Source organism: Microtus pennsylvanicus, chromosome 21 (genome assembly GCF_037038515.1).
Source record: "Microtus pennsylvanicus isolate mMicPen1 chromosome 21, mMicPen1.hap1, whole genome shotgun sequence".
NCBI lineage: Eukaryota > Metazoa > Chordata > Mammalia > Rodentia > Cricetidae > Microtus > Microtus pennsylvanicus.
This window is the reverse complement of record NC_134599.1, coordinates 35,830,492-35,845,448: the sequence shown is the minus strand read 5'-3', so window position 1 is coordinate 35,845,448 and position 14,957 is coordinate 35,830,492. Positions and strand designations below refer to the sequence as shown.

Below are 14,957 nucleotides of genomic sequence, written 5' to 3'. Positions count from 1 at the left end.
CCTGGAACTAGCTCTGTAGACCAGGCTAGCCTCGAACTCCCAGAGATCCACCTGCCTCTGCCTCCCGAGTGCTGGGATTAAAGGCCTGCGCCACCACCGCCGGGCCCTGTTTAAGTCCTAACAGCACCACTGCCCTAAAAAAGAGAGAAAACTCTATCTTTAACAGTTGAGGTTCCCACTGAAAATTAATTGAAATAAAGAGATCTTTTTTCTCCCCGGGCTGCTGTTGCTGCTGCTGGTGGTGGTGTCTGGTTATTTCTTAATATTTGCTGCATTTGATATTTATATTCTTTATAGTTTTTGTTTTTTTGTTTGTTTGTTTGGTTTTGGTTTTTGGAGATAGAGTTTCTCTGTAGCTTTGGAGCCTGTCCTGGAACTAAATCTTGTAGACCAGGCTGACCTTGAACTCAGAGATGCCTCTGCCCCCTCTTAGTGTTGGGATTAAAAGGTGTGAGCCGCCACTGCCTGGTTGGTTTATAGTTGAATTTTACTAAAAGTATTACTTACTATATGTGAGTTTGGGTGTAGGGTTGATCAAACAATATCTCCAATAGATATGATCATTTGTCATAAATACTAATGAAGCATGTAGTTAACTAAAAGATCAATATTAGTCCTGCTGTTTAATATTGATATCTTTTTAATTTATGTATTCATATGTGTGTGTTTGAGTATGGGCATGTGTGTATGGAATCCAGAAGAGAGGGCCAGATCCCTGGAGCTAGAGACACAGACAGTTGTGAGCCACCTGGTGTGGGAGCTGGGAATTGAACTTAGGTCCTCTAGAAGAGCAGGAAGTACTCTTAACCACTGAGCTATTTCTCCAGTCCAATACTAACTAGTGTTTTTTACACTCCCCTCTATGGTGATGTAGGCTTGTCCCCAGGCTATCCTGAGTCAGTCCTACTCTTGGGGGAGGAGGGTGGTCTCTGCACAAATACTGCACTGGTTGAATAGAATAAACTGATGCTTCAAATGTCTTCCCTACAGCACCTGGGAAAGTGGCAGACAAAGTTATCATTGAAAACACTAGAGATTCAACTTTTGTTTTTATGGAAGGTTCTGAAGATGCTTATGTTGGCTATATGACCATACGAGTAAGAAATTTTTACTTTCGAAATATTTTTTGAATTAGGTAATGCGATGACTGTTTTTAAATACAATTTCTACTTTTCAGTTCAACCCTGATGACAAATCTGCCCAGCATCATAATGCCCACCACTGCTTAGAGATTACAGTGAACTGTAGCCCTATTATTGATCACTGTATCATCCGAAGTACATGTACAGGTTAGTGTTTCCTTTATGTTTTCTATGAAATAGAGCCACTATATTGTTCCTCAATGGGTTTTTTTAATGAACAAATCATTTTTTTTTTATAGTTGGTTCTGCAGTGTGTGTTAGTGGTCAAGGAGCATGTCCCACCATCAAGCATTGTAACATCAGTGACTGTGAGAATGTCGGGCTTTATATAACAGATCATGCACAGGTATTTCTGTGGTTCTAGCTTTCTTTTAAATTAATTTTTTTTTGAAATCGCACTAATGTTTGTTTCTCATTGTTGTAGGGAATATATGAAGATAATGAAATTTCTAATAATGCATTAGCTGGGATATGGGTTAAAAATCATGGAAATCCAATTATTAGACGGAATCACATTCATCACGGACGTGATGTTGGTGTGTTCACATTTGATCATGGCATGGTAAGATTTTTTTATTAAGATAAAACTTGGCTGCCAATTAATATTTCATACTTCAGCATTATTTTTTTATCATCTGAGTTGAAGAATACCATTGTATTTTTAAAGTCATATAATATTCATTCTATAAATTCATGTGCCTAAATCATTATGCCCAGAAAAATACGTTTATGGTAGAACTCATAAAGAGTTGATGTGATCTTTGAAGTTTAATCCAGCAGTTAGTTCTCAAGTCTGAATATATATAAAATCACATGGAAACCTATGGAGTTTTTGGTTGTTGTTGAAGGGAGTGTGTGCTATGCCCACATGATGTACAGTAAGGATTTCCAAAAATGAGACCAAAGAATAGTGTTTTAACCAGTACCATAATGAGTCTAAGACAGTTTATCTGTAATGTGTTTGCTTTGGAAACAATAGTCTCAATTGGTTTAGGGTTTTTTTTTTATTTGTTTGTTTATTTGGTAGGGAACAGTGTTGAGGGTCAAACCCGGGACAATGGGAATAGTAGGCAAATGTTTCTACCCAGCCTCCCATTGTTAATTTTTAACTTTCATAAATTCAAAGCCAATATAAATAATAAGATACTAATTCTAAAACAGGCAGAAATTATTGAGCATCTAAATTTGGCTCTTTATTTTACACAATTTTCTAGACTTGACTTTTAAGTTCTCTGAAGTCATTATTCCAAAATAGTGTTAGTAGCATACTGGTGTAGGGCTCATGTCTGTAGTCTGAAAACTCTAGAAGCAGGAAGATTGTCACAAGTTTAAAACAAGCCTGGGCTGGATAGCAGGCTCGAAGCAGATCAAGGCTACAGAGTAAGACTCTGTTTCAATAGACAACAACAACAACAGCAAAAGTAGTATTCAGGAGGCAGAAGCAGACAGATCTCTGTGAGTTTGAGGGCAGCCTGGTCTACAAAGTTGAGTTCCAGGACAACTAGAACTGTTATGCAGAGAAACCCTGTCTCGAAAAAACAAAAGTAGTATTAATAGATACTCATTTAGATGTTCTTTTGGTTTAGTGTCTGGTTTTTCTTGAGTTAATTTTCAGGTTCTCATACTGCATTGCCAACTTTTTTTTATATTGTAGGCATCAGAGAAATGGGAGAAAAGTGGTGACAAATAGGATTATGTTGAGATTTGATTGCTGTAATGCTGAGAATATTGGGTTCATATATGCATATTGTCCATGGCAAGGAAAATTTGTCAGATTGCTTATATCTGAGACCCAAACACAGATCCCAGGTGAACACGATGAGGGACACTTTCCAAATGCTGGATTAGTTTATCCTCTTTACCACTGTAATCTGAGAAAACCGTCCCACTTAAAAGTCAAGCTGTGGCTGGAGTTTGTATATAAGAAAATAATGTGGAGGCAGGGTGGTGGTAGCGCACGCCTTTAATCCCAGTGCTAGGAGGCAGAGGCAGGTGGATCTCTGTGAGTTCGAGACCAGCCTGGTCTACAGAGCTAGTTCCAGGACAGGCTCCAAAGCTACACAGAGAGACAAGACCCTGTAAGAAGTAGGGAGAGGTGGGGGGGGCAGAGTGAAGGTGTAGTGGTGCACACCTGTAATGTTAGCACTCAGGAAGACGACAGGTTTAAGGTCAGCCTGAGCTGCATAGCAGCTCCCTAATGTAGGCGGAGGCGGGGTGAGGGATCTGTAATAATGATGATGATGTAGCTCTTTTACTGACAGCTGAGAAAAGGGGTTTGGATAATTATACCAAGGGCACTGAAACAAGACTGCTACAAAGTTACACTCCCTGGGAAACACCTACTGGTAATAGGTCCTAAATAGAATTCTTCATCTTGTGATGGAACTGTATGCTATAGTATGTCTATGTTTTCTTTAGGCTGTGTCCAGAAGTTGCATTCAATTCAAGTATCATATTTATGAATACTTTTGTCTCATTCACAAATGATTAGAAGTACAAAGGTAATTTAGCCTGAGTACAAGCTCCTTATTTATGAAGTATCTATGGTTAGTTACTAAAACTCACTTTAGTAATTTATTCCTTATCTTATACCCCTTAGGTAGGTTTTTGTAGTGTTTGTTTACATATTTGTGTTTACAAGTATTATAACAGCATTTTGAAAACAACTCTCCACAGTGTTTTGGATTGATAGTTCCATTAAGGGTTAGTGAGAGCTTTTCTAAATAATCACAAATTTGTGAGGGAAAAGAAGTGTATCTTTGCCTGTTGTATCTGGATTTCTTTGAGTACTGTGCACAGTCTGAAAACCCTTTAGAGCTGTGCTTCCATTCCAGTCCTGTTTGGCCTGTTGTCTTGTTGGCAGCTCATGATGTAGTCACATCACGCATCCCAGGTAACCTTCCTAAGATTGGCTTTTGTTTTCTATGGAGCTTTCAAGAACATGAAAATAAATATTAAAACCACCTACTGGTCTATCACTTGTCTTTGAATACATTTATATTTATTGTTAATTTTTGAAGTTATCCTTTTCTGTGGATATTGCATTCCTAGAATTTGAATTCTTGTATTCCTAAAATAAATCACAAGAGATGTTAAGGGCTTGGGAGATGGTTCAGTATGTAAAGTGCATGCTGCTCAAACTTGAGAGCCCAAATTTGGATCCCCAAACCCATCCAAACCTGGGTACTACATCACTTGCCTGTAATCCCAGCCCTAGGAAGGCAGAGACAGAGTGATAACAGAGGATCACTGGGCAGCTAATATAGCCAAATCCTTGAGCTCTGAGTTCATGAGAGAACTGGAGAGAAGACTCTGAGGTTATTAGTATATACTGCTCTCATAGCTGGGTTCCCAGCACCTGTAACTCCAGCTCAAGAGAGATCCAATGCCTCTGGCTTCCAAGAGCACCTGCACTCAAGTGTACATACCCTACACTGATACACATAACTAAAATACATGTTTTAATAAAAATGGTGACATAAATTGAGGAAAACACCTATAGTGACCCTACCCTACACATTTGTACACAGACATGTGCTTACTACCCATGGATATATGTGCTACACAAACACCCTAAAGATTTTCTATTTTTTTACTTAAAAAATGTTGTTTCTTTAAACTTTGGTTTAAAAGAAATAGAAAAAAAATGAAATGCTTTGCTACAACGTGTTTGAGCTCTCCTATTTTAAAAAAAGAAAAAATAGCCTGGCGATGGTGGCGTACGCCTTTAATCCCAGCACTCGGGAGGCAGAGGCAGGCGGATCTCTGTGAGTTCGAGACAAGCCTGGTCTACAGAGCAAGTTCCAGAACAGGCTCCAAAGCCACAGAGAAACCCTGTCTCGAAAAAAAAAAAGAAAAAAGAAAGAAAGAAAAAATATACTTTTCAACTAGCTTCATCCCATCACTCATAAATCTTTTGGGGATTTGGTTTGTTTTTTTTTTTTTTTAGATAGTGTCTCACTTATTTAGCCTTGGCTGACTTGAAACTCACTCTTTAGACCAGACTGGCCCTTGAACTCACAGAGATCCACCTGCTTCTGCCTCCTGAGCACCCTTTTATTTTTTTTTAATGTATATAGGTATTTGTCTATGACAACATGCAGGTCCCAGTGACAGACCCTGCCTCAAAAAAGGAGATAGGTTTCTTAAGAGTTCTTAAGAGTTCTGTGTTTGTGCATACACGGGGGGGTGGTGGTGGTGGTAACATGCACACACAGATTTTTTTAAAAAAAAGAATAAATAACAATATTTCCTTCTTCAAATCTATTGTCAGTATTTACAGTTTGGGGATGTTTCCCCTTTGTTTTTATTTTTTTTTAAATAATTTATTTTTATTTTATTTGTATTGGTATTTTCCCTGCATGTCTATGTGTGGAGTCAGAGACAGCTGTTAGCTGCCATATGGGTGGTGGGAACAGAACCCGGGACCTCTGGAAGAGCAGCAGATAGTGCTCTTAACTGCTGAGCCATCTCTCCAGCCCCCCCCCCCTTTGTTTTTAATTTAGTGCACTGAAGAATATTAATTTATTTGGAATTAGAACTGAAAATGTGAGTCACCATGTCCAGTTTGAAGACTTAATCTTTGTATGATAATGATTAAAGGAGAGTTGCCAAATTGTAATCGAATTTTGAAACACTTATTCCAAATTTCTGAACTTAAACTTTGACAGATTGAATCTTCATTTCTTGTATTTAAATCTGACTCTCATCCTTTCACTTCTTATCACTTTAAATAGGTCATTCTGAGGTAATATTAGTTTAGTGTCTTCTTTTTCCAGAGGATGCAACAGTTTGCATATGTCTTATAAATTATAATTTGTGTTATAGGTGTTGATTTCAATGAAAATAGCCCTTTTCTTGGTGGGCCTTTTTTGTTGTTGTTTTCTTTTCCAATCTTTTTGATTTCCTTAAATGCAGTGTTCTGCTGTGTAGCATAGGCTGGCCTTGAGCTCAAGGCCTTGTTCTCCTGAGGTCTGGAACTAAAAGCTCGCACCAGAATACTTTGGCCCTTTTTTTAATTTGGAAAGGTTTCACGTGAGTCTCTTGCACATCTTTCATTGTGATAATAAAGATGGTTTTACACCAAAAATTACAATTAGTGCTTTTATATTACAAAGCAGTGCTCTGTACAAATTCATTTTACAGTTTGGCTTTACTGAACCATTTTATGTTTATACTGGAGTTGTAGCTTAACAAAATAGATGCATTTTTTTTACCCTGTTTTAAAGCAAAATATGCCTCATTCCATTGGTTTAGGATGAATGAACCTTTTGTTTTTTCTAATGATTTTTGAAACAGGGTCTTATGTACCCCAGGCTGATCTCAAACATCTTATGTAGCCAAGGCTGACCTTGAACTCTACGTCCTCCTGTCTCTGCCTGCCAAGTGCTAGGGTCACAGGCCACAATATTTAACAGTTGGTTTTAGGTCAGTGTTTTGTTTATTACTACTGGTTTTGAGACTAGGCTTCTCTGATGCAGGTTAGCAGGAACTGCTGGGATCAGATTATGTAATCCTCTTGCATCAGCCTCCAAGGTAGCTAGGGTTGGATGCTGAGCCCATTGTGCCTAACTGCAGGTCTTTTAGAAGGTTGAGCCCTTGTGCCTAACTGTAAGTCATCTTTTAGAAAGTGATTTATGAAGCTGTTTTTCTTTTTCTCTTTTTCAAGCATAACAGGCATTTTATTTTCCCCACCCTCAAACCAGTTGTTAAATTTTAATTGATATGTACAAGTGTTTTGTCTCTGCGTGTGTGTATATGCACCAGATGCATGTCTAGTGCCCACAGAGCCCAGAACACATTATTGGATCTCCTGGAACTTGAGTTAAATACATGGTTGTGAAACACCACATAAGTGCTAGGAACTCAGCCCAGGTTCTCTGCAGGAAGAGCAGGTGTTCCTAACCATTGTGCCAGCCTCAGATTGTTGATATTTTTAAGACAATAAACATGTATTTTCTTTAATGATGTCAGCCTTTTGTTAAAAGGATAATACATATTAACTAAGTAGTTGCATTTATTGAATAGTTCTTTATCTGTTTTTCTTTCCTACCATTGAATGCATTTCAATAATTAGACAATTTGTATTGTTTCTGTATTATTATTTGAACATTAATGTATGTGTTTCTTTTTTTCATTTCTATTCAGAAAGTATCCTTTACATACAGACTTTAACTCGTGTTTTTCAGGGTTACTTTGAAAGTTGCAACATACACAGAAACAGGATAGCAGGCTTCGAAGTGAAAGCCTATGCTAATCCCACAGTGGTTCGATGTGAAATTCACCATGGGCAGACTGGAGGAATATATGTCCATGAGAAAGGAAGAGGACAGTTTATAGAGAATAAAATCTATGCAAACAACTTCGCAGGAGTATGGATTACCTCAAATAGTGACCCAACAATAAGGTATTTGCATCATTACAGATACAGGTTGGGTTTATTTTGCTTTGGGGGTTTTGTTTGTTTGTTTTTACATCTGAGAAAAGATGCTGAACTTAACTCTTAAAAAATATATTTTGGGGGAGCTCTGGCTGCTCTCCCAAAAGACCCACATTCAATTCCCAGCACCCACATGGCTGTTCACAACTGTATGTAACCCAGTTCCAGGGAATCTGACACCTTCATACCAAATGCACATAAAAAAGTTAAATAAAAATTCACATATATATACAGAGAGAGAGAGAGATGGCTCACTGGTTAAGAGCACTGGCTCCTCTTCCAGAAGACCCAGGTTTAAGTCCCAGCACCCACATGGCAGGTCACAATTGCCTGTAACTCCAGTTCCAGGGCATTTGACACCCACACACAGGCATACATGTAGGAAACCATAGATACGTTTATAGGTGTTAGCACAGGTTATTAACTGCCCATGTTATAGGTTATTAAATAGGTCTAACTGTCTTAGAACATAAATGCCTTTGTCTTTTTTTAAATGAAAGACAGCAAATAATCTCAAAGATCCTAGGACAAAGAGACTAAGAGTCTCTCAAAGTTTTTGGCCTACTCTGGTCACAGTAAGAAAGCAAACAAACTGAAAGCAAGTCTTAAAAGCATCATTGGTCAGTCCTGTAGTACAAATCTATTTTAATTTAATCAGAGCATGGTTTTTTTTTTGTTTTGTTTTGTTTTTGTTTATTAAATGGTCTCCTTGCATATTTGACTGGCCTCAAATTTTATGTAGACCAGGCTACCCTTGAACTCAGAGGTCTACCTGCCTTTGCCTCCTGAGTGCTGGGATTAAAGGTGTGTACTACCATGCCCAGCTGATTTATTTTTAATTATCAAGTTGTCTGTTGATTTTATGAAAATGTATAGACAGAAATTTCTTTCCTGCCTGGTCCCACAGCCATTAGGTCCCAAAGAAACACACAGAGGCTTATATTAATTATAAACTGTTGCTCAGGCTTATTATTAATTAGATCTCACAACTTAACCCATAATTCTTATCTTTGTGTAGCCATGTGGCTTGGTGCCTTTTTTCAGAAAGGGATTCTCATTTTGCTTCCTCTGTGTCTGGGTAGTGACTGACTTGCTGCCTTCCCTAGGCTGGTTGCTCTGCCTATAAAAATATATGCTAATATTCACCACATGTTTCTAAAACAGCTAAAAGAAATTGTTTCTAGGGTTTCAAGGGAATGTTTAAAAATACTATTTTGGAGTTGGGTATGGTAGCAAACACCTGTATTCCCATTGCTTGGGATTCAGAGGGTGGAAGAGCCCTACAAGTTTGGGGCCAACCTGTCTGCATAATGAGACTGTCTGAAAAAGTTAAAACCAAATCAAAACAGGAAGAAATATTATTTGCAATCTTCGAATATAGCTCAGAACTTACCCAGCAATATAGAAGGCCCCAGATTAGTTCAACACTGCAAAATAAACATACATACATACATGCGTTTTCATCTTAAATAATAAAAGAATTTTGAAATATCAGGTAGCTTTTTTGGGTTTTTGTTTGTTTTGTAAATTAACAAACTAAGTTTCTGAATATAGAAGCTAAATGATTTTTCATGTTACCATGGATGATCTTACAGTATATTGTCTAAAACAAATTTTGTTAAGTATATGATTTTTTAAAAATTTATTTACATTATAGGGGGAATTCTATATTTAATGGAAATCAAGGAGGAGTTTACATCTTTGGCGATGGACGAGGACTTATTGAAGGAAATGACATTTATGGTAAGCATATGATTTTGTTCTATAAAACTTAGATGTTAGCTTTTTTCTCATATGTGTGCACCGGACACATACAGATTTATTGAATGAAGGAAAGTACAGATGAGGCAGGCTCAGTTCTTGGCCTCTGCTTTCCTCATGGCTACCTGTACATTGCTCAACTCCTTGTTTCCTCTGGATGTGTGTCCCACATTCTTGATAAACTTCAGTACCCATTTGTCCTTGGAGATCTTGAGCAGTTCCATAGTGCACTAGAGTATGAAGTCACATCCTGCCAGATCATGTCCTATATAAACTTGGTATGTTTGGTGAGATGCCATAGAGTCAGCTGTGCCTCGACTTGCTGTATACTTTGTTACTTTGTGGCCTTGTAGAAGCCCACAGCCATGCTGTAGTGCAGAGCTCTGGCTCTTGAACTCGCAAGGACTAGGACAGTAAAACTAGCCTACCTTCTTCACGTCAGCAGGAGACTGGTCTGAAATTATCTAAGGGAGAGAACTGATCTAGTTCCTTTAAAGTCTCAATGAAGGGGCTAGAGCGATGGCTCAGTGATTAAGAGCACTTGTTCTTGAGAAGACCCAGGTTCAAGTTCCAGCACCTACAACTATCTCTAACTCCATATCCAGGGTGTATATGATACACAAAATACTCACACAAACAAAACAATAATAAATCTTTTTAAAAAGAATAAATTCTCAAAGATTATTCTCTAGTATTTAAACATTCAATGCTGTATATGCAAAGCACTAAGCCAAATACCACAGAAAAATAGAAATAAGACCCTAGTCTTAAGGAATATGTATGACTTTTTTTTTTTACATTCACTAAATCACTAAATATCTAATAATAAACAGTTCTGTTTGAAGTTTAGTCTACTTTGAGCTCAGTAGAGAAGGGAAGTACTTCTCACTAAAACTTTTATTTAGCAACTGATTAGCCAAACACAGTTCTACGAGATACATAATATTAAATATCTCTAGTTGCTAATCAGAACACAGGCATGAAGAATTTAAAATACTGACTCAAAGTCACATTGGAAATGAATCTTTGGTAACCTGGCTTGACCTCTAATCTAACTGCAACAGTTCTACATCTACTATATTCTAGTACTATTGGTGTTGTCTTGTAATGCTCACTAAAAATCTAGTAAATGAATTGTTAGTGTTGCTTGATGTAAAATTTTTATTGTGTACTACTAGACTCTAAACATTGACATTGTAAATTTTATTTTCAAATAGGCAATGCATTAGCAGGAATTCAGATTAGGACAAACAGCTGTCCTATTGTTCGACATAACAAAATTCATGATGGGCAACACGGTGGGATTTATGTGGTAAGTTAATGTATATACTTACGTAAATCCTTGTATGAAGTCAAGGCCCGCGGCTAGAGATCTGCTTCATTGGTAGAGTGCTTAGCTAGAGTAGGTTTCATTTCCATCACCACTTAAACCCAGCCTAGTAGCCCAAGCCTATATAATCCCAGAATTTGGAAGAGGCAGGAGGATCAGAAGTTCAAGTGTAATTGTCAGCTATATAAGCAAAAATCAAGATTAGCCTGGACAGCATGAGACCCCGACTCAAAAAACAGGAGAGAAAGGAGACAGGTACAAAAAGTGACTCATTGGTGCCTACACATATGCTCTTGGCTACATCTTCTAAGCGCCTCTGTTTGTCTTAACTCCCATGTTCAAGCCTTATGTTAAAATACTATTAAATTACCAACCCGAGAGAGAGAGAGAGAGAGAGAGAACACTGGTGGCAGCTGGGTATGTTGGCCTGTAATTCCAGCACAGAGCTAGGACAGGAGAACCAGGGCAGGGGCTGTATGGTGGCATTGGTGACAGTGCACTTGCCCTACACGCATAACAACTTGAGTTTGATAAAAGTGTTTAAAAAAAAAATAAAAGGAGCTAAAAATCTGTTTTAAAGAAAAATGGCCATTCACACCTTTAATCCCAGCAGCAGAAGCAGAGGCAGGTGTCTCTGAGTTCAGACTAGTCTACTTAAGGAGTTCCAGCCCACATGTCTCAAGCTGGAAGGGCAGTTTGGGGCCCAGTGAGATGAATGGTGTAGCTGTTAAAGGCACTTGTACAAGCTTGACTTTAGAAAAGTCCAGGGCAAGGCCTGTGGGGTAGCTGGGCCCCCTGGAACCTGTGTAAAGGTAGGAGAGAACTGACTCCACACAGCTGCCTTCTGTCCACCTGGCTGTGCCATGGCATGTGCACACCCTCACACATCATGCACACACACAGTAAATTACAAAGATTTTTAAAGACCAGGGGAGAAAAGAATGATGGAAGGTACTGCTTAGTAGTAAAGCGTATTCCTAGCTTTCATGAGTCCTAGGTTCAGTTACCAGTGCTAGAAAAGTTGTCATCATTTCCTTACCTACCTGCTGTTGGCAGAACTGTTTGAGGGAGGATCATCTTAAGATTCTGCTATAGACAGCATATACTGTAACCAGTTTATCTTCTGTTCAGCATGAAAAGGGACAAGGTGTAATAGAAGAGAATGAAGTTTACAGCAATACTCTGGCTGGAGTCTGGGTGACAACTGGCAGCACACCAGTACTGAGAAGAAATCGGATACACAGTGGCAAGCAGGCAAGATCACTTACTTGGTCTTCTTTGGGTCACTACTGTTTGTTTTTAAAGAGGTATCATCTGAAAAAATTGTTTTCTTTCCCTTCCAATTTAGGTTGGTGTTTATTTTTATGACAATGGACACGGTGTGCTAGAAGATAATGACATCTATAATCATATGTATTCAGGGGTTCAGATAAGGTAAATGTTTTCTTGGCTTCTTTTGTGAAGGACTTGGGAGTACGTAGACTGTAAAAAATTGTTCGTTTTAATGATCAGTCAGTCACTCTGTAATGAGTATTCATATTGTTTGCACTTGTAGCTTTTCTTGATCAGGAGCTGATAACATAGGCCAGAAGAGCTAGCTCATTTCCCTGTTCTGCAATTTAGAGCAGTTCAGCTGCCACCTACTCTTATCCCTATGTCTGGCATGTCATTGGCATTTGGTAAAATGGAAACGTCTGCTTTTATGCTTTTTTTTTTTTTAACTCACTATGGATACCAGTCTGATGCCTACCTCTGCCTGCACAGTACTAGTGCAGGGATTCAATACATGCACCACATGTCCAGCATAAATTTTTATATTGCGTCTGTAATATTTTATGAAACTACAAGTCTTTGGGTGTTGTTGTTTAACTTTGGTTTTTGTGACAGGGTCTCTAGACCATGCTTGTTTCAAACTCACAAATATCTGCCTCCCAAATTTTGGGATTAAAGGTATATGTCACTCACCATGCCTGTCCCTAGAATCCTGAGAGTCTCAATGATTATAAATTCATACTTTAACTTCATTCATGTATGAAGAGATATAAAGTCATAGAACTTCAGCTTAGCTTATAGAGCTCTGTGGTGATAATCTATAGCAGAATAATACAAGGTGAAGTTCTATGGGAAACACAAGATTAATAAAGATTTATAAAGAATTTTTATTTTGGGTATGCATGTGGGCAGGTATATGTGCAAAGGCACAGAAGTGGAGTTCAGAGAAAACTTTCAACCCAGTTCGGCTTCCCCCATGTGGTTTCAGGTCATTAGCATTGTTGTCAGGTGCTAAACCATGTCACTGGCCTGTTGGTTCATTCTTGCCGTGATTAGTGATGCTTGTCAGTTATAGAAGAGTTACTGAATACGAATGGTTGACTTAAGTGGTATTTCTTTCTTATCCATAGGACTGGAAGCAACCCTAAAATTAGACGCAACAAAATTTGGGGAGGACAGAATGGTGGAATTCTAGTTTATAATTCTGGTATGTTTAATCCAACATCTTTTTCTGTATTAATAAACTTTAGAAATATGCTTTCTAAATAATGTACCTAAATTTTACATTTATAGGTCTAGGCTGTATAGAAGACAATGAAATATTTGACAATGCAATGGCTGGAGTCTGGATTAAGACAGATAGTAATCCTACACTAAGAAGAAATAAAATCCATGATGGAAGAGATGGTGGCATCTGTATATTTAATGGGGGTCGAGGTATTGTTGTTAATTTTGCATTAGTAAAAAACCCAGTTTTCTGTTGTTCTTCTATATCTTTAATGATCAGTGACACTGCCAACTAAAATGTTACAAATGGATGAACGTTTTCCTTATTTTTAGATGGTTAGGAAATTAGTGCCTAGAATTAAATAAATGAATATGTAAAGTATTTCTCTTTTGTAACTACCTTGACTCTGTGCCAGTTGTCAGTAAAGCTTTTTGAAAGTAGAGTTGCACATCCTCACTCTGGTCCGTTTATTATTCTAATAAACATGAAATCAAGTTACAGGAGTAGATGTGACAAATGAGTATGTAAAAATACATGCAACTCTTTATAGCAAACATGTGTTGAATTTGTAACTGTTGGAGAACTAAATTAACAAAGCCAAATTGATCCTGGTCCATAAAGCCAGCCCAGTTTGCCTTGAAGCATTAGTCCTACATTGGTCACCCTTTGCAGAGGAAATGTTCAGAGACTGTGTGAGACAGTGCTGAGAGCAAAGCACAGTTCCTGCAACGTCAACAACCCAACACCCAAAATTCTGTATTACCCAACATGAAAGAAATGTACCAGTACTTGAGATAACTTACTATAATAGCAGTGATGTAAACTCTTAAAGAAGTTAGATTTAATAATTCAAAATTGACATGCTAATAGTCTTTTATAAATACAGTGAGGACAAGCCAACTGTAGTGGCTTACACCTCTAGTCTCAACACTTTGAAGTCTGAATCAGAAGCACCATAAGCTTGTGATTTAGTGGAAACTGTCTCCAGAAAAAGAGAGACAGAGAGTGTGAGCACCAGGCAGTGGTGCACACCTTTAATCCCAGCACTTGAGGCAGAAACAGGTGGGTTTCTGTGATTTCGAGGCCAGCCTGGTCTACAACTGTCCAGGACAGCCAGGACACAGAAAAACCCTGTTTTGGTGGGGAGATAAGATGTACAGAGGGGCTGGTTTTAATTGTGGGGTATTAAGCAAAAGTTCTTACAGTAAAATGAGCTATCTCAAAATATTCAACTGGTAGAGGGAGGGCTTTCCAAGTATAATTGTTTGCCTTTGACCTATTTTGTCATACCTCATTGAATATTTGTACCAACCACTGGTAGAGATAGCTAAAGACCATAAATAAAAATTATGATAACCATAAAATCTACAATTAAATGGAAAGGCACATTGTTTACAAAATCTGAGGTAAACTGAAAATGGTTTAGAAGATGCAAGAAGTGAAGAGAGCTGAGGGTGGCTAGGAGGTTTTCTATTTGCAGTGGGGGTTTTAACTGTCTTCACAGCATTAGAGACCTATGAAGACAGCAGTGTATAGAGGTGCTTGTGCACAAGCCTGAAGACCTGAATTTAGTCCCCATATCCCACAAGGTAGCCCAAGACCTCAACACACACACACACCTACATTCATATACATTTTCAATAAATGAGTGAAGACAAGCAAGCCGGTTAGGAGGGACGTGGTGTAATATAGGCGAGAAGTTAAGAATACATGAACAAAGATTATAAGGGCTGTATGTCTAAAAAGGGTAGGAATGGGGTGGGAGAGATGGCTCAGTGATTAATA

The 14,957-nt window shown here is 38.2% G+C and overlaps 1 protein-coding gene across 3 annotated transcripts in view; it reads left to right on the top strand.

Annotated features, from left to right (window-relative positions):
• The window catches only part of Fbxo11 (F-box protein 11), a 74,137-nt gene that overhangs the window by 54,783 nt on the left and 4,397 nt on the right, over positions 1-14,957 (top strand). For all 3 annotated transcript variants that reach the window (XM_075955381.1, XM_075955380.1, XM_075955382.1), the window contains exons 8-18: positions 991-1,097; positions 1,178-1,289; positions 1,382-1,488; positions 1,567-1,704; positions 7,331-7,548; positions 9,239-9,324; positions 10,560-10,654; positions 11,804-11,926; positions 12,021-12,106; positions 13,075-13,151; positions 13,238-13,381. In XM_075955381.1, the coding sequence (XP_075811496.1) occupies positions 991-1,097; positions 1,178-1,289; positions 1,382-1,488; positions 1,567-1,704; positions 7,331-7,548; positions 9,239-9,324; positions 10,560-10,654; positions 11,804-11,926; positions 12,021-12,106; positions 13,075-13,151; positions 13,238-13,381 (1,293 nt within the window). The remainder of the gene's footprint in view (positions 1-990; positions 1,098-1,177; positions 1,290-1,381; positions 1,489-1,566; positions 1,705-7,330; positions 7,549-9,238; positions 9,325-10,559; positions 10,655-11,803; positions 11,927-12,020; positions 12,107-13,074; positions 13,152-13,237; positions 13,382-14,957) is intronic.